Genomic DNA, 19,770 nt, shown 5'->3' with positions numbered 1-19,770 from the left:
TGCCGAGTCGACGCGTAGAGCGAGTCGAAGACGCGCGAACTTTTCTCATCCTTCCATTCCGCTCGTTCACTTCGACTTTTTCGTCTCGTTCGCCGTCGCCGTCGCCGTCGCCTCGCGCGCAGCCTTCACCGCCTTCCCGCCGCTCGTGTCCTCCGTGAGTATGAACGCCGCGACCATGGCGAGGATGAACGCGGGCCAGTGCTTCCCGTCCTGGTGCCACGCGTGCGTCATCACCGCGCAGTACAGGACGCAGAACAGGACGAAGACGGGGAGCTTCTTGTTGCCGCCGTTTCGCTGCGCGTGTACGATCGCGAACGCGCACGTCAGCTCCAGGTATCCGACGACGTACATGAACAGCGTCGGGGAGAGGCGGAGGAACCCCCACGGAGATTTCGCGAACACGGTGAACTGCGCGAGGAGGTCCGCGTGCACGGGAGGCGCGATGGAGTCCGTGACCTGCGGGGGCGGGGGCGGGCGGGCGGGATGGACCGATGGATGTCATTTTCTTGTCGTTGGAGGCCCGGAGAATATGAGATTCGATCCGTCGCTCGCGATGGGGGGCCGCGTTCGATGCGCACCTTGTTCGCTCCCGCCATGAACATCATCAGCGAGAAGACGTACGTGAGCGCCGCGTTCAAGTTGACCATTTTGACGCTTTGAAACGTGTCTGCGGCGGGCGCGCGCGACCGCGTGTGCGCGCGCGCGACGCCGTCGACGAAAACGGGAGGGCCCGGGGAAGACCCGTCGTAACAGAACCCGCACCCGCCCGTCGTCCAGTCTCGAAACGTCGGAAAAAGAAAGACCAGCGCGGGTTCCGGATCGCTCATTCCGTCCGCCGCGCGTCCTTCCTTCCCCGCGCCCGCGCCCGCGATCGTCCGCGCGAACCGCCCACGATCGCCATGGGCGCTCGCGACGCGATGAAGAACGAGATCGTGCCGCACCCGCTCGTCGCGCTCGTCGCGCGCGTCGCGCTCCTCGCGCTAAACCTCGTCCTGTTCGGCCTCGGCGTGACGCTCCTCGTGATGAGCACGCGGCACGGGCACTACAGCAGCCTCATAAACGACGTGTACCAGCACGGCGGGCTCACCGTCGCCGCGTTCGAGGAGCCGGACTCCGCGCTGCTGCTCGCGGGGTTGTTCATCACGTTCATCTCCGTCCAGGTGCGCGGTCGCGCCGTTCGCGCCCGGCCGCCCGCCCCGCGCCGCGTGATAATTTTGGCAACCCTCCTCCAGTCGACACCGGAATGAAAATATCACGTCGCGAGTGTTCACGCCCCGCCCCCTACCCCCCTCCCCACCCGCCTCCTCCGCGCGCGCGATCGACAGGGTCTGTTCGGCGCGCTGACCGGGAACAGGCAGCTGCTGCTGTCGTACCACATCCTGTGCCTTTTCTTGCTCACCGGCGTCGTGTACTGCGCGGTGATGATGGGGATCTACCGCGACGAATCCGACGAGATGATCGGATCGTACTGGCGGAAACTCTCCCCGGAAGACTTACACTCCAGGCACGGGAAGCTCATGAAGGCGTTTAACTCGACGTTCCACAATGAAATGCACAAAGGCGTCGCCCTCGGCGGCGACGAGAACGGCGGCAACGCGACGACGCTGCTCACGAAGCACATGGAGATCCTTCAGACGTTCGACCGGGCGCGAACGGAGCGATACGTGCGGAGGTACTTCCACAAAGCCATGGGCGTCCTCATCGCCGCCGCGGTGTTCATCGTCTTCGCGCTGTTGACCTCCGCGCAGGTCATGGGTCTGAAGTACACCGCGAAGCGCGTCGGCGCGGGCGCGAACTTCGCGGGCGTGTTGTTCGGTCTCTTCGTGTTGGTCCTGTGCGCGGTGCTCGCGCGGAAGGATTATTACATCCCCGACGCGGTGACCCTGGACGTGGACGTGACGTTCCGCACGAGCGAGCACATCCCGAACGTCACCGCGGCGGTGAACGTGTTCACGACGACTCTGAACGAGCACCCGGAGCGGATCTTCGGGGAGTACTACTTTGTGCAGCAGGCGCCGCCGCCGCCGCCGCCGCCGCCGAACTCGCAGATCGGTCGCCGGCGGCTGTTGGCCCCGCCGGAGCCGGATGCCCCTCCCGCGCCTGCGGCTCCCCCAGGCCCTGATGCCCCTCCCACGCCCGCGGCCCCGTCCCCGCCGCCGCCGCCGCCGCCGGCGATGGAGGTTCCAGAGGGCGCGATGTGGGTCCAGGAAGTCTACCCCCCTAAAGACGCCGACGGCGGGACGCTCCTGTCGTTCACCCTCTCCTTCAGCGGCGTGAACGTGTCCGACACCGAGAGCGGGAAGGACATCAACGCGACGCTGACGGAGTCCGTGGAGGAGCGAATCATAAACGCCGGGAACCACATGGAGTCGCTGGACGTGGAAGGGAAAGACTTCGACGACGCGCCCGTGGACCTCCTCACCCCCGACGACGTCGTCGTGAAGAACCTCCGCCTCGGCGCGGACCACGCCATCGGCGGGCGCTGGGCCGCGGCCATCCTCGCCGGCGCGGGCGCGGTCGTGATACTCACCTCCGTCGCCGGCTTCATCGGCGTCACGCAAGGCTCGCAAGTCGGTCTCATCATTCACATCTTCATGTGCGTCGTCACGTTCATCTTCATCACCGCCGCGACCGGGCTCGTCGTGACGCACTCGGACGACACGAAGAAGTTCATCCTGTCGCACTGGCGCAACATACAGACCGGCGTCATCGGCGAGAACATCGAGGCCGCGGACGCGAGCGGGTTCGCGAATCAGCACATGCGAGCGGCGGCGGCGCTCGGGGCGATTCTCATCACGATTCTCATCGTCGCGTGGATCGCGTCCGCGTTGTCCCTTCTCGCGGTGTTCCAAGCGGAGGCGCGACGCCAGCAGGCGAGATACCGCGCGTTTCAGCAGAACAACCAGACCGGAGGTCGGTTCACGAAGATGCAGGACTGGGACGACGACTGGGACGACGACGGCTCGGACTGGGACGAGGAGAACGGCGGCTGGGGCAACGGCGACTGGGAAGAGGACTGGGACGAAGAAGAGGGCGGCGGCGGCGACGACGACTGGGGCAACGGCATCGGCAACAAGGAGACCGCGAGGCTCGTCGAAGGCGGCGGCGGAAGAAAGCGCGCGTCAAAGAAGAGCCGCAAGGCGGCGGCGAGGCGAGACGCCGCGAGCGGGCGGTCCGCGACGCACTCGCGATCCGCGTCTGGCGCCGGCGGCGCCGGCGCCGGCGGCGGAGGCGGCGCGCTCGAGATGACCGACCTCGCGCAGCTCGTGAACGAGGCGCGCACGCACCGCGGCCGGTTCAAGCACCGCGGCGGGAAAGATTCGCGCTCGCCCTCGCCGACGTCGTACTCCAGGGAGAGCTCGCCGCAGCGCAAGGTGCGGCTCGCGGCGCAGAGAAACACCCCCGGCGGGAAGGTGTCCGCCGCCGCGAAGGTCGGGAAAAAAATCGCGAAAGTCAGCGAGGAGAAGGTGATGAAGCTTCTGAACGGGCTCCTCGGCGGCGGTAACGGCGGCGGTAACGGCGGCGGCGGCGGCGGGACCGCCGTGCTGAGAGACGAGATCGCGCGGCCGTCGTACACCCGCGAGGAGATCGGCGCCGCGGTGGGGATGTTACGCGAAGCCGCGGCGAAGCGGAACCCCGACGACCCGGAGGCGGCGCTTCGAGCCGCGCTCGAGGTGGCGGGCGAGGGCGACGCCGGGCTGATCCGCGAGGCGTTGGGGGGCGGTGGCGGGGGGTTCAGGGTGTCGAGGCCGCGCGAGGACGCGACGTTCACGCTGGAATGATGGATGAGCGAAGGGTGCGTACGCGTACTGTAAGGGTCGGGGGTAAGTTTTCGAGGAGAGAACCTAAAAGGTCCACGACTGCCAGACTGCTGTCTGGTGTGAACAGAAAACCACGTTGTTAACGCGCGAATCCTCCAGAGCGCCCCGCCCCCCCCGCGGCCGCGATGCTCCCTCCCAAGCGTCAACACACGCGATGGGAGGACCCTAAAGTGTGCCTCACGATCACCGTCTTAGGGTGCAGCGGCGACCTCGCGAAGAAGAAGACGTACCCCGCGTTGTTCGCGCTGTTCACGCACGGGCACCTCCCGCCGTCTACGATCGTCCTCGGGTACGCGCGCTCGAAGATGGACGACGATAGCCTGCGATCCCGCGTCCGCGACTTCCTCAAGGGCACCCCGGAGATGATCGAGAAGTTCCTGGGCGCGTGCTTCTACGAGGCTGGGCAGTACGACGACGCGAGCGCGACCGGGCCGGTGTTCGGCGGGCTCGCGTCGCGCTTGCGAGATTTCGAGCGCGAGCGATGCGGCGACGACGGCGTCGGGCACCGGATCTTCTACCTCGCGCTCCCTCCCAGCGTGTACCCGCCCGTGTGCGCGAACATCAAAGCCTCGTGCGCGACGACCGAGCCCGCGTGGACGCGCGTCATCGTCGAGAAGCCGTTCGGACGCGATCTGGAGTCGAGCGAGAAGCTCTCCTCCGAGATCGCGACGCTGTTCCACGAGTCGCAGCTGTACCGCATCGACCACTACCTCGGGAAGGAGCTCACGCAGAACCTCGTCGTGATGCGCTTCAAGAACCGCTTCTTAGCGCCGCTGTGGAACCGAGACAACATCGCGAGCGTGCAGATCGTCTTCAAAGAGCCGTTCGGGACGCAAGGAAGAGGCGGATACTTCGACGAGTACGGCATCATTCGCGACATCATCCAAAACCACCTCCTGCAGCTGTTGTGTCTCGTCGCGATGGAGAAGCCGTGCTCGCTGTCGCCGGAGGACATCCGAGACGAAAAGTTGAAAGTGCTTCGGTGCATGGAGCCCGTGAGCACGTCCGACGTCGCGCTCGGGCAGTACGGCGCGAGCGGGGACGAGGCGGCGGCGAACAAGCCGGGATATCTGGACGACCCCACCGTGCCGGCTGGGAGTAAAGCGCCGACGTTCGCGATGTGCGTGATGCGGATAAACAACGAGCGGTGGGACGGCGTGCCGTTCATCGTCGAGGCGGGGAAGGCGCTGGACGAGCACAAGTGCGAGATCAGGGTGCAGCTGAAGGACGTCCCCGGGGATCTGTTCTCGACGGAACGCGCCGCGGGGAGACAAGCGCGGAACGAGTTCGTCGTCCGGTTGCAGCCGGACCCGGCGATATACATGCTCATGACGGTGAAAGAGCCCGGGCTCGGGGTCGAGCTCGCGCAGAGCGAGCTCGAGCTGCTGTACACGCGCAAGTACGACGGGACGTACATACCCGAGGCGTACGAGCGTCTCATCTTGGACTGCGTGAACGGCGACCAGCAGCACTTCGTGCGGAGGGACGAGCTCGCCGCCGCGTGGAGCGTGTTCACGCCGCTGCTGAAGTACATCGACGCGGGGGGGTTAGCCCCGGAGGTGTACCCGTACGGGTGCGACGGGCCGTCGAACGCGAGGACGTTGCGGGAGCGCGCGGGGTACGTCCAGGCGAGGAGGAAGTAGTCTACTCGTACTGTAGACCAGCGATTGTTAACTCCCATCAGCTGGTTTACCCGGACGAACGAACCGACTTCACCGAGCCGCGAGCCTCGTCGACCGCACTCTATGTCACGCGCTCGCTCGATGGCAGCCCTCGCGAGCGCGGCGTGGGTTCGCGTCGCGCCGCGCGCGCGCGCGCGATGCGCGCACGGCGGCGGCGCGCGCGCGCGATGGGCGACGACCGCGGCTCGCGCGGTCGCCGGCGTCGAATCGTCGGAAGGCGCGACAACAGAGAAATCGACGACGCGCGACGCCAAGGCGACGCGGGAGCAGCCGGAGGAGACGCTCCTTCGATACCTCGCGTCCGCGTACCCCGCGCACTTCGAGCCGCTGCTGAGCGACGACGACGCCGCGCGCGGCGTGGACGCGTCCATCGCGGCGTGGGACGAGCTCTCGTCGCACGACTCGACGTCGCTGACGGAGATCGTGACGCGCGCGAGCGGCCTCGCCGCCGTCGCCGCCGCCGCCGCGAAGGGTAGCCCTAAGCAGGGCGGCGGCGAGAAACGATCGCGATCGCGACCGGACCCTGCGACGTCCTCCGCGCGAGGGAAAGCCGCGGGGATGTTCAACGTCGTCCTCAGCGCGCTCGCGATGCGCGGCGGCGACGACGCCGCGGCGACGGCGACGTCGATCGCGTTGGAACGCATGCCCGCGCGCGGGGTGAGCCCAGACGTTGTGAGCTACTCCCTGACCGCCGCCGCGTGCGTCCGCGCGGGGGACGACGCGAGGGCGAGCGAGGTGATCGCCGCCGCGTCGAAAGCCTCGGGCGCGGGCAAGCGCGCGAACAGCAAGAAGAGTAAGAAGGCGAGCAAGCGACCGGGCGCGGGGGCGGCGCCGTTGGTAGTCGTCTACGAGGACGACCACTTCGCGGCGGTGAGCAAACCCGCGGGGATACTGACGCATCCTACCGGCGGCGCCAGCGTGGACAAGCGCTCGGTCACGCTCGTGGACCTCGCGCTGGACGCGTTCGGGGACGAGCACGTGAGCGCGCTGAACGGCGCGGACGCCCGGGGGATCGTCCATCGGTTAGATAAGCCGACGACGGGGGTGATGGTGATTGCGAAAACGGACGTCGCTCACGCGTTACTCGTGACGGCGTGGTACCAGAGGAAGGTTCAGAAGACGTACTGGGCGATAGTCGAGGGCGTGCCCGGACGAAGGCGACCCAAGCGGAGAGGAGACGCCGAGGGGGAAGACGCGGAGACGGAGGACCACCTCTTTGGCGTGGTCGACGCCCCCGCGGACGGCCGACCCGCGAAGAGCGACTGGAAAGTGCTGGAGATCTTCAATCTCCCCGACGCGACGTGCTCGCTCGTGGAGGTGACGCCGCACACGGGACGGAAGCACCAAGTTCGGAGTCACATGGGCGCGATCTTGGGCGCGCCGCTCGTGGGGGACCCGTTGTATAGACGCGGGAAGCCGGCGGCGACGCCGGCGGCGGCCGCCGCCGCGTTGACCGCGGACGGCGCGAAGCCGGGGAGCGTCATGTTTTTGCACGCCACGTCGCTGCGCTTGGAGCATCCGGTGACTGGCGAGCCGATGACGCTGAGCGCGCCGGTTCCAGACGCGTTCGAGGAGCTTCTGGGCGCGTTGAGGGCGGCGGCGAAGTGACGCGTAGTTTGATTTAACGCGCGACAAAGCAACGCGAACGCGCGCGTAGACCCTTGCGAAGTACGTCGTACTCCTCGGAACGAACGTGGTGTGCAGAGAAACATCCATCAGCCTCTGCGGCCGCCGCCGCCGCGGCCGCCACCGCCGCGGCCGCCGCCGCCGCGGCCGCCGCCGCCGCGGCCACCGCCGCCGACGCTTCCGCCGCCGCGACCGGCGCTCGGCCTCGTGCTCGGTCCCCCCGAGCCGCGACCGGGACGGTCGCCGCCCGGACCTCCGGGGCGATCGGGACGGCCGTAGTTCGGGCGGTAGTTCGACGCCTTCCCCGCGGCGAAACCGACGGCGCCCGCGCCGACGTACCCCGGGCGGTTGACCACGACGGTGTACTGCGGGGTTCCGGGATACACGCACACGCCGTCCACGTCGTACCACACCGCCGGTTCGACGCAGTAAGTGCCGTAGTACGTCGCCGCGACGGGAGACGCGCAGTGCGCGAGCACCGCCAGCACCGCGGCGACGCAGAACCACCACTTGTACCACTCCTTCATGGCGCGAGCGCGTGCGGGGCGCGAGAGAAAGTGCCCGGCTTGCTTCGAGCACGACTCGATAAGGTTTCTCGGAAGCGTACGAGTGAGCGCTGCGTCCAAGAAATTTTCACTCGGCCGGCCGCGGTGGGAAGGAGTCGCGTGAGGACGTCATCACGTCATGTCGCACCCGTCTCGTGTTCAGTATTATCAAAGAATATCGATCGGGTCAGTGCGTAGCCAGCACCCGCTACACAAACAGCTAAACGCCTCTCTTCATCTCGTCGCCTCCACATCGTCTCCGCGCGGTCCTTCCTCAACCGCCGCCACCCTCCACGTCACCTCCTCGCCAACTCTCTTTTTACATGCCGTACCCAGAGTTGTCCATCGCGTTACCCGCCACCGCCACCTTCTTCTCCGGGATCTCGCACACGACGACGTCGGAGGTGAGGAAGATCTTCGCCACGGACACGGAGTTCTCGAGCGCGCATCGGATCACCTTCGTCGGGTCGATGACCCCGCCGACCATGAGGTCCTCAAACTTACCCGTCGCGGCGTTGTACCCAAAGTCCGGGTCCTTGCTGTTCGTGACGCGCTCGACGACGACGGAGCCGTTGTCACCCGCGTTGGACGCGATCAGACGCATCGGGTACGCGAGCGCCTTGCGGATGATGTCCGCGCCGAGCTTTTGTTCCTCGTTCGGGAGAGCGGCTTTGATGTCCTCAACCGCGGCGGCGAGCTTGAGAAGCGTGCAGCCGCCGCCGATGACGATGCCCTCCTCGACCGCCGCCTTCGTCGCGTTCAGGGCGTCCTCGACGCGGAGCTTCTTCTCCTTGAGCTCCGTCTCCGTCTGCGCGCCGACCTGGATGATCGCGACGCCGCCGGAGAGCCTCGCGGCGCGTTCGTTGAGCTTCTCCTTTTCGTAATCCGCCTCCGCGGCTTCCATGAGGCGGTTGATCTGCTTCACGCGCGCCGCAACCTCGAGTTGCGTGGAGCCGTCGCCGACGATCGTGCACGACTCCTTGCCGAGCTCGACGCGCGCGGCGTTTCCGAGAACCTCGACGCCAACCTTGTCGAGGGACAGGCCGAGCTCGTCCTTCACGACGGTGCCGCCGGTGAGGATCGCGATGTCTTCGAGGTACTGCGACTTGCGTTCGCCGAAACCGGGCGCCTTGAGCGCGCAAATCTTGAGCGCACCGCGGAGCTTGTTCACCACGAGCGTCGCGAGCGCTTCCTGCTCGATGTCCTCCGCGATGATGAGGAGCGGGAATCCAACCTTGATGGCTTCTTCGAGGATCGTGATCATGTCGCGCGCCGACTTGATCTTCTTATCCACGAGGAGGAGCTTGCAGTTGTCGTAGTCGCACGTCATCCTCTCCGAGTCCGTCACAAAGTACGGCGAGACGTACCCGCGGTCGAACTGCATCCCCTCGACGACGATGAGGTTGTTGTCCACGCTGCGCGCTTCCTCGAGGGTGATGACGCCCGAGCGACCCACCTTTTCCATCGCGTCCGAGATCATGGTCCCGACTTCCATGTTGCCGCCCGCGGAGATGGCGCCGACGCTGGCGAGCTCCTCGTCGCTCACCTCCTTGCTCAGACCCTTGAGCACGCCGATGAGCTCCTTGACCGTGGTCTCCATGCCTCTGGTGAGCTGCACCGGGTTCGTGCCCGCCATGACGATCTTCATCCCTTCCGTGATCATCGCCGCGCTGAGCACCGTCGCCGTCGTCGTGCCGTCGCCGGCGAGGTCGTTCGTCTTCTGCGCCGCCTGACGCACGAGACGCGCGCCGACGTTCTCGACCGGGTCCTGGAGCTCAACCTCCTTCGCGACCGTCACGCCGTCGTTCACGATCTTCGGCGAGCCGTACTTGGACTCGAGGACGACGTTGCGGCCCTTCGGGCCGAGGGTCACGCCGACGACGTGCGCCAGCTTGTCCACGCCGCGTTGCATCTTCTTGAGCGCCGCGCCGTCGTCCGCGTTGAAGTAGAGCTTCTTCGCGGCGGCGGTCGTCGTCGTGTTGACCTTGCGCGCGGCGCGGCGCGCGGGGAAGGACGCTGCGGGTGGGTTTGGGGGAAGGGAGCGCGGGGCGTCAGTCTTCGGTCGCGAATCGAATCGAATCGAATCGTCGGAATGGAAGCCGCCTTCTTTTTTATCGGCGCGCCGAAACGCGGCGTCCGCGGACGCGTCGGAACGCGCGGCGCGTCGCGCGCGCGACGTCTCCGCGCGTCGTAAAACGCGAGACGCGCGTCTAATATGTCGCGATGAACACGACGGCGTCGCGGAAGTGAATCGCGGGGACGTCGAACGCGAGCGAACGCGCACCGGGAAGCTTGGAGGACGCCTGGCGGGGCAGGCCCATCGGCGCCGCCGTCCTGCGGAGAAGAGATTCGACGTTCGGAACGGGGGCGAGGATGTCGTCAGCGACGCGTTCGAATGCGCGCGTCGCGAAGTGACGCGACGATCTTTGTGGAAGGGATCGAACAGGATGAGGGCGCCCGCCGCGACGTGGGATGGACGGACGACCGCGCCGTGGCGCGGCGCATTCCGACCCTCGCCGCGTTGCGGCTAAATTGCCCTACATCCCTGAAATCGCCGCGATGCCGGAATCGCGCGCCGCACGCGCCGCGCAGGACGCGCGAGCGACTCGGGGAAAAACTCGAGGGCGCGGACGCACTTGGAGCTGAACGCAGACATCATGAGGGAGGCCATGATGACTCGACTTGTACCGTGTCGCGTGTGAGGCGAGCGGATGTGTGCGCGAAGACGGCGTTTCGAGCAGCTTTCGAGAAAGCGCACGGAAGGCAAAATTTTTATCCGAAACGCGTTGATCGCGAGCGTCGCACGGTTCATCGGTTCCGACGTCGTATCTAGGGTCGAGTTCACCCCAGATCACCTTTCAACGCTACGTGCACCCCGAGCGTGACGCTACGTGCACGCTACGTGCACGCTACCTCCCCGCGCTCACCGCCGAACCCCGCGCAGCGCGTCCAAAATCGCGCCCTCTTCCCGTCCTAACCCCGGCCCCAACCCCCCCTTCATCCTCTGACCCACGAGCTCGCTCACGAACGCGTCGATCGACGGAAGCATCCCGCGCCGCGTCCCCGCCGCGCGAAGCAACCGAAGCACGCTCCCCGCGAAATCCCCGCTAAACGGCGGCGCGGTGAACTCCAACACCTCCCCGACGAAATACCGCAAGTGCGACGGATCCACGAGCGAAGCCCACGATTTCGTCGCCACCTCGAGCGCGGGGAGCACGACGCCGCAGGCGACCACCTCCACGGCGACGTCCATCACCGCGAGGTGCAGCTCCTCGGATTGCGCCTTCCCCATCGCTTTCAACGCCACGGTGACGACGTCCAAAACCTCCGCGCGAAACCGCGGCGAACGCTTCGCCACCGTCTCCGCCAAAGAGAGGTACGCGGCGCTCGACGCTTTCGCGCGGACCGGGTCGCGGTAGTGGTCCGGGCTTCCTAACCCGCTTCGAACCCAGGAGAGCACCCCCGCGGCGACCGCGGGGATCTGCACGAGCTCGCCGAGCGCCGCGACGTTCGGTTGTTGGCCGCGCGCGGCGCGTTCGCACGTCGACAACGTCTCCGTCAGCGCCGCCTTCGTCGTCGTCGCTTCGTCGTCGCCGACCGTCGTCGCGAGGACGAGGAGATCCACGCACGCGTCCCTCGACTCTGGGCGGACGACCCCGCCCGAGCCGGCCCACCGGAACGCGTCGTCGAACAGCGACCGGAGGAGGTCGGGGTGCCGAAGCGGCGCCTTCGACGGCTTCGTCGCGCCCGCCGCGTCTGCGTCCCCGAGGTACATGTCGTGGAACTTTCGAAGGATGCCCTGGGGGAGGCCGCCGCCGGCTCCGCCGAATTCCTGCCTCTCCCTCGTCTCCGCCGCGGCGAGGAGGAGCTCCCCCGCCGCCTCCGTCGCCGCCGCGTCCGCGTCCGACGCGCACAGCAGCGGGGCGATTTTTCGAACCGTGCTCAACCCGTGCGCCGCCGCCGCCGTCGTCTCGAGTTCCTGCGATATCCTCACCGCGAGCGCCCTCACCTGCGAATTAGAACTTCCCCCGCCGCCCACGCCAGCGTCGCCGCCGCCCGCGAGGTCCGCGAGCATCATCTGCGCGAATAAGTACGTCGCGAGGGACTGGCAACACGCGGTTTTGATCGCGTCCGCGGCGAGCGCGCGTTTCTCTTCGTCGTCCCCCGCGTCGATCAACGACCGGAAGTGGTACGCCAGGAGTTCGTGGAAGATGCTAAAGTACGACGCCGCGGCCGGGCCGAGCGCGCGGACTTCGTCCGCGTGGCCGTGCTGCCACGCGTGCTGGATCGCGATCGTGATGAGGAGGCAGTTCGGGTGCGCCTCCGCGAGCGCGAAGAGCACGGCGCGGCATCGATCGGAGTTGAGCAGACGCTGGAGCCACTGCGGGCGGCCTTTCACCGCGTCCACCCTTCTCGTGTCAAACTTTTTCTTGATGAGCTGCTCGAGGAAGTGCATCTCGTCGTGCCGGACGCGCGTGCGCCAGTCGTTCAGCGCGTGCGCGGTCGCGTTCGCCGCCGCTTCCTTCGCGAGCGACGGAAGATTCCCCGCGGATCCTTGGTTCGCGCGATCGCCGCCGTCGCCGTCGCGCGAGAACGGCGTCCGCGGCTTTGTTGTCGCGCCGCCCTGCGGGGTGTGATCGTCCCCGTGATCGCCGACGCCACCTTCCCTCTTCGCCGCGCCTGAGTTCGCGACGTGCGCGCTCGGGGACGCCGCCGCGGAAGCGCTCGGGATCGCGCTCCCGCCTCGCCCGATCGACGCGCGCTTCGATTTCCCTCCCCCGCCGACGCCGTCGCCCTCCTCCGTCGCGGCGAGCCAGCCGCACACGAGCGACGTCATCTGCGCGTACCCGCGGTAGTTCTCGGACAGGAGCTCGATCGCCGCCGCGGGCTTCCCGCCGCTCGCGACGTACTGCTGCAGCGTCGCGAGGACGCCCTCGTTCATGACGCCGTCCTTCGCCGCGAGCTTCCGCTCGAGCTCGAGGAGCTTCGCGCTCGAGGGATCGAACGAGACCGCCTTCTGCGCGACGGGCGCGGATATCGCGGGCGGGTCCTCCTCCGCCGTCGTCATGGATGGAAGAACCCGGGGACTCGCGCGGGGGCGCGCCCGGACGAGTGCCCGCCTCCTCGAACGCCCGCTCGCGCTCGGGGCGGTTTTCAGATTGGATTGTTCTGTTGTTTTCAGATCCCGCGAGAAAGCGGAGGCGGGAGCCACAACGACCCCCGCGTCGACGCGCGACCCGGGCGCACTCGAGCGGCGAAGGAACGCGCACCGTCGCCGTCGCCGTCTTCGTGGATGGGGGCGCGACGCCGTCGAATCAACAAGGAGATAGTCAGCGGCTACGCGCCGGCCGAGCCCGACGAGGAATCGCTCGGAGGCGACCGCGCGCGGAGAGCGCACAAGCCCAAGCCCGCGGACGACTTCGCGTGGCCGATATACATCGCGTGGGCGCTCGTCGCGTTCGTCCTCATCTTCGCGTTCAAGCTCCATCTGTTGTAGGAGACGGGGACGGGGACGGGCGAAGGGCGCGGCCGCGATCCGCTCGGCGTCGACCCTCGGACCGAGCGACGGCGACGCATCGCATCGCGCGTCGCGATGCCGCCGCCGCCGCGCGGCGATACGATCCGGAAGCTCCTGCTCTACTCCGTGGCTATCGTCGTCGCGCCGCTCGCGACGTACGTCACGATGCAGCGATTCGTCCTCCCGCGCTTGGCGAGCGCGTTCGGATGGTCGGTGTGGGCGGAGGAGGCGGAGAGGCACGCCACCGTCAGCGGCCTGTGCGCCGTCGCCGCCGCGCAGTGCGTCGTCGGGTCGTACGTCCTTCGCGCGATGGCGGAGGAGGAAGGCGGCGGCGGCGGCGGCGGCGGTGAAGCCGAAGGCGGCGACGCGCGGGGCGCGAAGGAAGAGTAGAGTAGATGGTCTGTTGGAGTCGTGGTCGCGTCGTGCGCGCGCGACCGGGAGCGACGGCGGTCGACGCGGCGCGGAAACCAAAACGCCCTCGACACATTCAGCGTACGCCCGCGTGCTCGTACAGTAGTGTTGTACATCAGTTACATCGAGACGAACGACAACCTCGCGCCGCTCCTCTTCGTCGCGCGTCGCCCATCACCTAGGTGGTAGCGGGGGCGGCGGCCAGGGCCGCCCGCCGACTGCTGTCGTGGCGCTGACTGGAGTGAATTTTTTTTAACGACAACGATGGATCTTTCTCGAGCCCCACCCACTCGTGAGGCGCGCGCGACGGGCCTCGTTCATGTCGTCAGCGCGCGCGGTCGAGCGCGTCGGCAGCTCGAAGAAAGCGCTGCTCGCGTCCGCGCGGCGCGCGAGCAGTCACAAGCACCTAACGAGCGGCGCCGCGCCCGCGTCGTCCTCCTCCTCCTCCTCGCGGGGCGATGTTAACTCGTCGAAGACGAAACCCGCGTCCGCCGCGCACAGCCGCGCGTCCGCGCGCTTCTCCGCGACGTACCTCTACTTCCTCGTCCTCGAAGGGTCCTGGTACCTCTGCTTCGCGCTCGCGTCCGCGGCGTACGCCGTCGCGATACTCCTCTGCGGCGTCGTCGCGACGGGACTCGACCTCGTGAACGTGAACGACGATCTCGAGGACTCGCGCGGGCACGACCCCGAGCAGTTCGAGCTCGCGCTTCGGTTCGCGTCCGCGCACGTCGTGACGATGAGCGCGGGGAACGTCGTCCCGGTGTCGACGCTCGGGCACTTCATCGCGGTCGCGCAGCAGATGTTGGGCGTCGGCGTGAACCTCGTCGTGTTGTCCGCGATCGTGGCGAAGTTTCAATCCCCGCGCGGGGACATCGTGTGGTCCTCCGTGGGCGTCGTGCGATGCCGCGACGGCGTTCCGAGCCTGCAGTTTAGGGTCGGAAACTTGCGATGCAACAAGCTGTTCCCGAACGAGATATCGCTCGCGCTGCTGCGGCGGCACGTAACGCGCGAGGGGGAGACGTTTTCAAAGAGAGTCGCGTTGAACGTCGCGCGTCCGAGCGTGATCAGCGGCGTGCACACCGTCGTGCATGACGTGGACGAGACGTCGCCGCTGTTGCCGGTGTTACGAAGTGGGGCGCTGCGGCGCGCGTTCGGGAAGGACGGCGACGGCGACGGAGGCCGGATGCTTCTTCACGCGACGTTGAGAGCATTCGACGACGTCTTCAAAGGCGACGTGTGCGCGACGGCGTCCTACGGCGAAGGCAGCGTGGTGTTCGGCGGGAAATTCGAGGACGTCATCTCGGTCGACGAGAGGTCCGGCGCGCCGAAGATCGCGTGGGAACGGTTCAACGCCGCGCGCGAGTGCGACCGCGCCGGACGCGTGGACGGGACGGACGTCGTCGACGTCGACGTCGACGTCGACGACGTCGAAGAGGGTGAATACGCGATGGAAGGCGACGCCGCGCCGACGACGACGCCAACGCCCGGATGCCCGCGGCTCACGTGCGGGTGCGCGCGCGCGTCGTACGGCGAACGCGGCGGGCTCGATAACGGCGCGCCGCGGTCGCCTCTCGTGCCGTATTGCCCGTATAGCTCCAGGATAGGTTTGCTCCTCGCCGAGGGCGGCGTGGACTGGGAGCTCGTGAGGATCGACTACGTCAAAGGCGCGCGGGAGTGGTATAAGCGCGCGTACGCGCCCGCGGACGCGCCCGCGATGCAAGGAACCCCCGGCGGCGATCGCGACGATCTCGACGCGTGGGTGGGAGGCTCGGCGGTGTGCAAGGCGAACGCGATTCTCGCGGACGGCGACGTCGCGCGGCGCGCGGTGGTGAAATCGAAGACGTCCGAGGACGCCGTCGCGAAAATGGCGGAGCCGCTCATTTTCGGCGGTCTCGCGCCGCGGATGCTCGGCACGCGGGAGCCGCGCGGGAGGAAGATTCTCGCGTTCATGCTCAAAAAGACGCTCGGGGAGGAGGAAGTGAAGACGATGGCGTTGACCGACGACGACGGCGCGAAGCCGGACGTGAACGCCGACGACATCCGCGAGGCGTGCCGGACCGCGGTGAGAAAGGCCATCTCGAGGTGCGTTACCGTATTGGTGGCGTGCGAAGCGCGCGGAGACGGCGGGTTCCTCGCCCCCGGCTCGGACCCGGACCCGTGCGACTTCATCCTCGCCGGGGCTGTTCACACGGCGAAGTCGCTGCTCGAGTCTGGTCTCGCGGACGTCTCCCCTGGCGGGCCGAACGGGTTCTCCGCGTACTCAAATGGGAAGGTCATCGAGAGGTATCTGCGGCGGTGGTGCGTCAGGCCGTCGTGGACGAAGACGTACGGACTGAACGAGAGCACCGTGTGCGCGGCGATCGTCCGGAGCTTCGCGGCGAAGATCAGCGGCGCCGCGGGCGACGTGTGTCCGCCCGAGAAGTTGCGCGGCGCGTGTAACCGCGCGAGGCGGTTAGACGCGCGGTACCGCGAGTTCATCGCGTCGCGCGATCCGGAGGGAGGCGGGAGAGATCCGGAGGGAGGCGGGAGCGATCGTCGCGAGGACGCCGCGGGCGGCGACGCCGGAGGGTTCTTGAGCGCGAGCATATGCATCTGACGTTCGTATCAACGTCGCTCTTCTATGGCAAGGTTACCGTATTCTACGTGAGGCTTCCGCCCGCCCACTGGTTCATCTTTTTCGCGGCTTTGGAGTCGCGGAACTTCCCTTTGCCCTTCTCTAGTAGTGTTGTACATCAGTTACATCGAGACGAACGACAACCTCGCGCCGCTCCTCTTCGTCGCGCGTCGCCCATCACCTAGGTGTTATCCCCCACCCCACCTCCATCGAGGACGTGACCGGCTTCGAGAAGCGCTCGTGCGGTTCCAGTTTCGATCGGATGTTCAGGTGCTTGTACGTCCGGATCACGGTGCCCGAGTTCGTGGTCTTTCCCTCGGGGAGCGCGACGCTGCGTGGGTGGAGAGCGGGGTGATGACGGCGTCAGCGGCGGTGATTGATGCACGGGCGGTGCGATGGCGACGCCGAGGGCGGCGACGTCGGCGGGCTCGAGGGATACGGCGCCCGGTCGGGTCGACGACCGAGGGGGACGGAAGCGGAATTCTTCCGCACTCGCCTGGGACAGCCCCCCAGCGCTTTGATGCCGCTGTCCGCCAACGGCACGATCGTCTGCCCCCCTCCCGCGAGCTTCTCGGGAGCGTCGGGCGAGTACTTGTACTGCGGGAGCCTCGCGTGCGTGACGAGGTCGTACTGAGGCCTGACGGGGGGATAGCGCGACCCTGACCCCATCGCGCGACGATTTGTGTGATTCGCGCGTCGCGTTTCGCAGACAGTTCTAACAGTGTGATGAGTCAGAGGTTATGAGTCAGTAAGTCAGGTCGTGTTCGGTTCGTGAGTCGTGTATTTCGTCAGTCTCGCGTTCACTCGCCCTCGGCGGCTTCCCTCTCCACGTTCACTCGCCCTTGGCGGCTTCCCTCTCCACGCGCTCCATCTCGTCCTCCACCTCCTTCAACGCCTCCGTCGCTAACCGCGTGACGTACCCCCCCGACAGGACCGCGAACCCGAACCCGCACAGGACCTGCGCGGCGTGCGTCCATTCTCCCCCCGCGCCGCCGCCGCTCGCCGCGCTCTCCCCCGCCTCGATGAGCGTTCGTCCCACCGCGCCGGCGCTGACGTACGCGAACGTCCCGGGGAGCATCCCGAGCCACGACGCGAGGACGTACGGCTTCGTCTTCACGCTCGTGAGGCCGTACAGGTAGTTGGACAACGCGAACGGCAGCAGCGGGGACAGCCGAAGCAACGCGACGACCTTGAACGAGTCCTCGCCGATCGCGTCGTCGACGGCGGCGAACTTCGGGTACTTTCTCGCGAGCTCCGTGACCTTCTCGCGGAGCGCGTACCGCGCGATGAGGAACGATATCGTCGCCGCGGCAGTCGCGGACACGGACACCATCGCGGTGCCTTGCGCCGGGCCGAATATCGCCCCCGCGGACATCGTCAACGGGATCGCCGGCACCGCCAGGATCTCGAGCGCGACGTAGATGCCCATGAACGCCATCGGCCCCTTCACCGGTCCGAAGCCCTCGACGACGTCGCTGAACGCGTACAGGAACGTCGTTATCTCGTCTTTGTAGTGCGCGCCCGCGGCGACGAGGCCGCCGAATGCGAGGAGCGGGAGCACGCCCGCGACCGCGGCCGCGTTTCGCGTGGAGTCCGGGTCGTCGTTCTTTTCGTTTTCGTTCGTCGACGTCGAAATCGTCGGCTTCGCGTCGTCGACGAGATCCATCGACGGCGGCGTCCCCGACGTCGACGTCGTCGTCGCCGGAGTCGTCTCCGTCGTCTTCGGGACCGCGTCGCGACGCGATCGTCCGCGATCTGCGCTCTGTCGCGTCCGTCGCGTCCGTCCCGCCCTCGCGCTCGGCCCCGTCGCGCGCGTCGCCGGCGCCGACGTCACCCTTTTCCTCAGCTCCCATCGAGGATGGACGACGCGCGGTCGACGCGATACCCCGCGCGCGACGCACGCTCGCGTCCGCGCTCCCGCGCTCGCGATCCCTCCGCCGAGCGCGATACTCGCCATCGCTGCCGCGCGTGCTCGCCTCGACACCGCGCGCGCGCTCGAACGGCGGCGGCGCGCGTCGTGTCGGAGGTTATCTTGCCGATGACGAGGACGGAATACTGTAGTGCGGGATATCTTCGTGCGCTCAAATAAAAGTTTTTCACCCATCAATCGGTTTCAATATTTGATCGCATCTAGTTTCAACTGACCGATGAACTTGTTTTTTTTGGCTCGTTCGAGTCGGGTATCGGCTGTCGCCGCGGGCGACTTCACGCCGTCTCTACGTTGTACTGTCTTGTATCTTATCACGCGGCGTTCTACGCGGGAGGCGACCCCAGCGAGAAGAACCGAGTCACGCTCACGACCTGCACGTCCGCCCACTTCCGCTTCCGTCGTCTCCCGGCCGAGCTCCCGGACGACGACCCGGACCCGGCGTCGACGGAGCCGCTCGCGTCGGACGCGGCCGACCCGCCGCCGCCCGCGCCGCCCGCGCCGCCCGCGGGACCGTTCCCCCCCGCGCGCGCTCTCTTCCGCGACGCCTTCTTTTCCAATTTCGACGCCTCCGCGGCGGCTTCCGCGACCGCGCGGCGACGCGCGGCGTACTCCATGAGCACCCTCGAGTTCCAGTCCGGGGGAGGGCCGTCCGCGAACGGTCGCATCGGCGGCGGCGGCGGCGGCGACGGCCGCGGCGACGCGTCCGGAAGAATCTCCCCGTCGGCGTCCTCGAACTCGTCCTCTTCGAGGTACCGATCCCACTGCTCGTCCATGTTCACCGGTCCGGTGCCGTCCACGTCGTCGTCCCCGCCGTCCTCGTCGTCGTCCTCGACGTTCACGGGAGGCGCGAGATCGGCCGCGGCGGCGGCGGCCACCCACGACGGGTGCGTCGGCGCCTCCTCGGGCGGGGCCTCGCGCGCCGCCGGCGGCGTCTCATTACCCTCGCCTCCGTCGAAAACGATCGATCCTCTCCCGCCGTCGCCGACGCGAATGCCGACGGCGTACTCCTCCTCCCCGGGCGCGCTAAGCGCGGTCGCACCATTCCGAGGGAAGAACGGGCACGCCCACCGCGGCAGCGGCCGCGGGTGCCCCGTGTCGCGGTCCCACGACCGCACGCACACGGCTTTATCCCCGAACGACATCGCGACCTCCGCGCGCGACATCCCGCGACATATGCTCGCGACCGAGGTCCCCAAGTACACGGAGACCGTCGGCAGCGGCGAGAGCTTGTGTATCGGCCACAGCTCCGGCCGCACCGCGGTCTCGCTGTCTAGGAAGACCTCGTTGGTTTGAAAGTACGTCCCGTGGAGGGGAAATTTTCGGTACATCGCCGCGCGGCACGGCACGAGCACGGCGACGGGGACGATCTCCACGCCCGCGCGCGTCGACGCCCGAGACGCGGCCGCGACCGCGGACGGCAGCTCGCTCCGGACGCCGAGGTAGCACGTCTCGTCCACGGAGTTGAGTCGCGCGCGGAGCCCGGTCGGGATCATGCTCGCCGGCAGCGACCACGCGGTGAGCTCGTGGCGGATTCTGTTGATGTTCAGCGCCCTGTGGACTTGGACTTGAAGCGGGGACGACGCGATCGACGCGGCGGCGGCGGCGGCGGCGGCGGCGAAGCCT

The 19,770-nt window shown here is 67.6% G+C and overlaps 11 protein-coding genes across 11 annotated transcripts; 5 read left to right on the top strand and 6 right to left on the bottom strand.

Annotated features, from left to right (window-relative positions):
* Window positions 1-66: 66 nt before the first annotated feature.
* MICPUCDRAFT_57552 (uncharacterized protein) lies at window positions 67-827 on the bottom strand (the record flags this gene model as incomplete). Its single annotated transcript, XM_003057835.1, has 2 exons — window positions 67-456; window positions 579-827. 2 exons carry the CDS (start codon window positions 825-827, stop codon window positions 67-69), a joined length of 639 nt encoding a protein of 212 aa, XP_003057881.1.
* Window positions 828-899: 72 nt separating this feature from the next.
* Window positions 900-3,905, top strand: MICPUCDRAFT_57551 (uncharacterized protein; the record flags this gene model as incomplete). Its single annotated transcript, XM_003058208.1, has 2 exons — window positions 900-1,160; window positions 1,326-3,905. The coding sequence occupies 2 exons, from the start codon at window positions 900-902 to the stop codon at window positions 3,780-3,782; spliced, it is 2,718 nt and encodes a 905-aa protein (XP_003058254.1). The 3' UTR covers window positions 3,783-3,905.
* A 41-nt stretch (window positions 3,906-3,946) lies between these two features.
* MICPUCDRAFT_15872 (uncharacterized protein) lies at window positions 3,947-5,464 on the top strand (the record flags this gene model as incomplete). Its single annotated transcript, XM_003058207.1, has 1 exon — window positions 3,947-5,464. The coding sequence occupies one exon, from the start codon at window positions 3,947-3,949 to the stop codon at window positions 5,462-5,464; it is 1,518 nt and encodes a 505-aa protein (XP_003058253.1).
* A 120-nt stretch (window positions 5,465-5,584) lies between these two features.
* Window positions 5,585-7,111, top strand: MICPUCDRAFT_57549 (uncharacterized protein; the record flags this gene model as incomplete). Its single annotated transcript, XM_003058206.1, has 1 exon — window positions 5,585-7,111. The coding sequence occupies one exon, from the start codon at window positions 5,585-5,587 to the stop codon at window positions 7,109-7,111; it is 1,527 nt and encodes a 508-aa protein (XP_003058252.1).
* Window positions 7,112-7,218: 107 nt separating this feature from the next.
* On the bottom strand, window positions 7,219-7,656 carry MICPUCDRAFT_57548 (uncharacterized protein; the record flags this gene model as incomplete). The annotated part of the gene is made up of 1 exon (XM_003057834.1): window positions 7,219-7,656. The coding sequence occupies one exon, from the start codon at window positions 7,654-7,656 to the stop codon at window positions 7,219-7,221; it is 438 nt and encodes a 145-aa protein (XP_003057880.1).
* Window positions 7,657-7,815: 159 nt separating this feature from the next.
* On the bottom strand, window positions 7,816-10,382 carry MICPUCDRAFT_33182 (uncharacterized protein). The gene is made up of 3 exons (XM_003057833.1): window positions 10,311-10,382; window positions 9,959-10,008; window positions 7,816-9,690 (listed from the first exon to the last, which is right to left on the bottom strand). Exons 1-3 carry the CDS (start codon window positions 10,343-10,345, stop codon window positions 7,994-7,996), a joined length of 1,782 nt encoding a protein of 593 aa, XP_003057879.1. The 5' UTR covers window positions 10,346-10,382; the 3' UTR covers window positions 7,816-7,993.
* A 106-nt stretch (window positions 10,383-10,488) lies between these two features.
* Window positions 10,489-12,130, bottom strand: MICPUCDRAFT_67596 (uncharacterized protein; the record flags this gene model as incomplete). Its single annotated transcript, XM_003057832.1, has 1 exon — window positions 10,489-12,130. The coding sequence occupies one exon, from the start codon at window positions 12,128-12,130 to the stop codon at window positions 10,598-10,600; it is 1,533 nt and encodes a 510-aa protein (XP_003057878.1). The 3' UTR covers window positions 10,489-10,597.
* A 1,137-nt stretch (window positions 12,131-13,267) lies between these two features.
* On the top strand, window positions 13,268-13,582 carry MICPUCDRAFT_57545 (uncharacterized protein; the record flags this gene model as incomplete). Its single annotated transcript, XM_003058205.1, has 1 exon — window positions 13,268-13,582. One exon carries the CDS (start codon window positions 13,268-13,270, stop codon window positions 13,580-13,582), a length of 315 nt encoding a protein of 104 aa, XP_003058251.1.
* Window positions 13,583-13,922: 340 nt separating this feature from the next.
* MICPUCDRAFT_39483 (inward rectifier K+ channel family) lies at window positions 13,923-16,199 on the top strand (the record flags this gene model as incomplete). Its single annotated transcript, XM_003058204.1, has 1 exon — window positions 13,923-16,199. One exon carries the CDS (start codon window positions 13,923-13,925, stop codon window positions 16,197-16,199), a length of 2,277 nt encoding a protein of 758 aa, XP_003058250.1.
* MICPUCDRAFT_67594 (uncharacterized protein) lies at window positions 16,185-16,886 on the bottom strand (the record flags this gene model as incomplete). The annotated part of the gene is made up of 2 exons (XM_003057831.1): window positions 16,185-16,548; window positions 16,714-16,886. 2 exons carry the CDS (start codon window positions 16,884-16,886, stop codon window positions 16,395-16,397), a joined length of 327 nt encoding a protein of 108 aa, XP_003057877.1. The 3' UTR covers window positions 16,185-16,394.
* Window positions 16,887-17,049: 163 nt separating this feature from the next.
* Window positions 17,050-17,883, bottom strand: MICPUCDRAFT_16665 (DNA glycosylase; the record flags this gene model as incomplete). The annotated part of the gene is made up of 1 exon (XM_003057830.1): window positions 17,050-17,883. One exon carries the CDS (start codon window positions 17,881-17,883, stop codon window positions 17,050-17,052), a length of 834 nt encoding a protein of 277 aa, XP_003057876.1.
* Between the last annotated feature and the right edge of the window lie 1,887 nt (window positions 17,884-19,770).

This window comes from Micromonas pusilla (genome assembly GCF_000151265.4).
Source record: "Micromonas pusilla CCMP1545 genomic scaffold MICPUCscaffold_4, whole genome shotgun sequence".
NCBI lineage: Eukaryota > Viridiplantae > Chlorophyta > Mamiellophyceae > Mamiellales > Mamiellaceae > Micromonas > Micromonas pusilla.
This window is presented reverse-complemented; position numbering and strand designations above follow the sequence as displayed.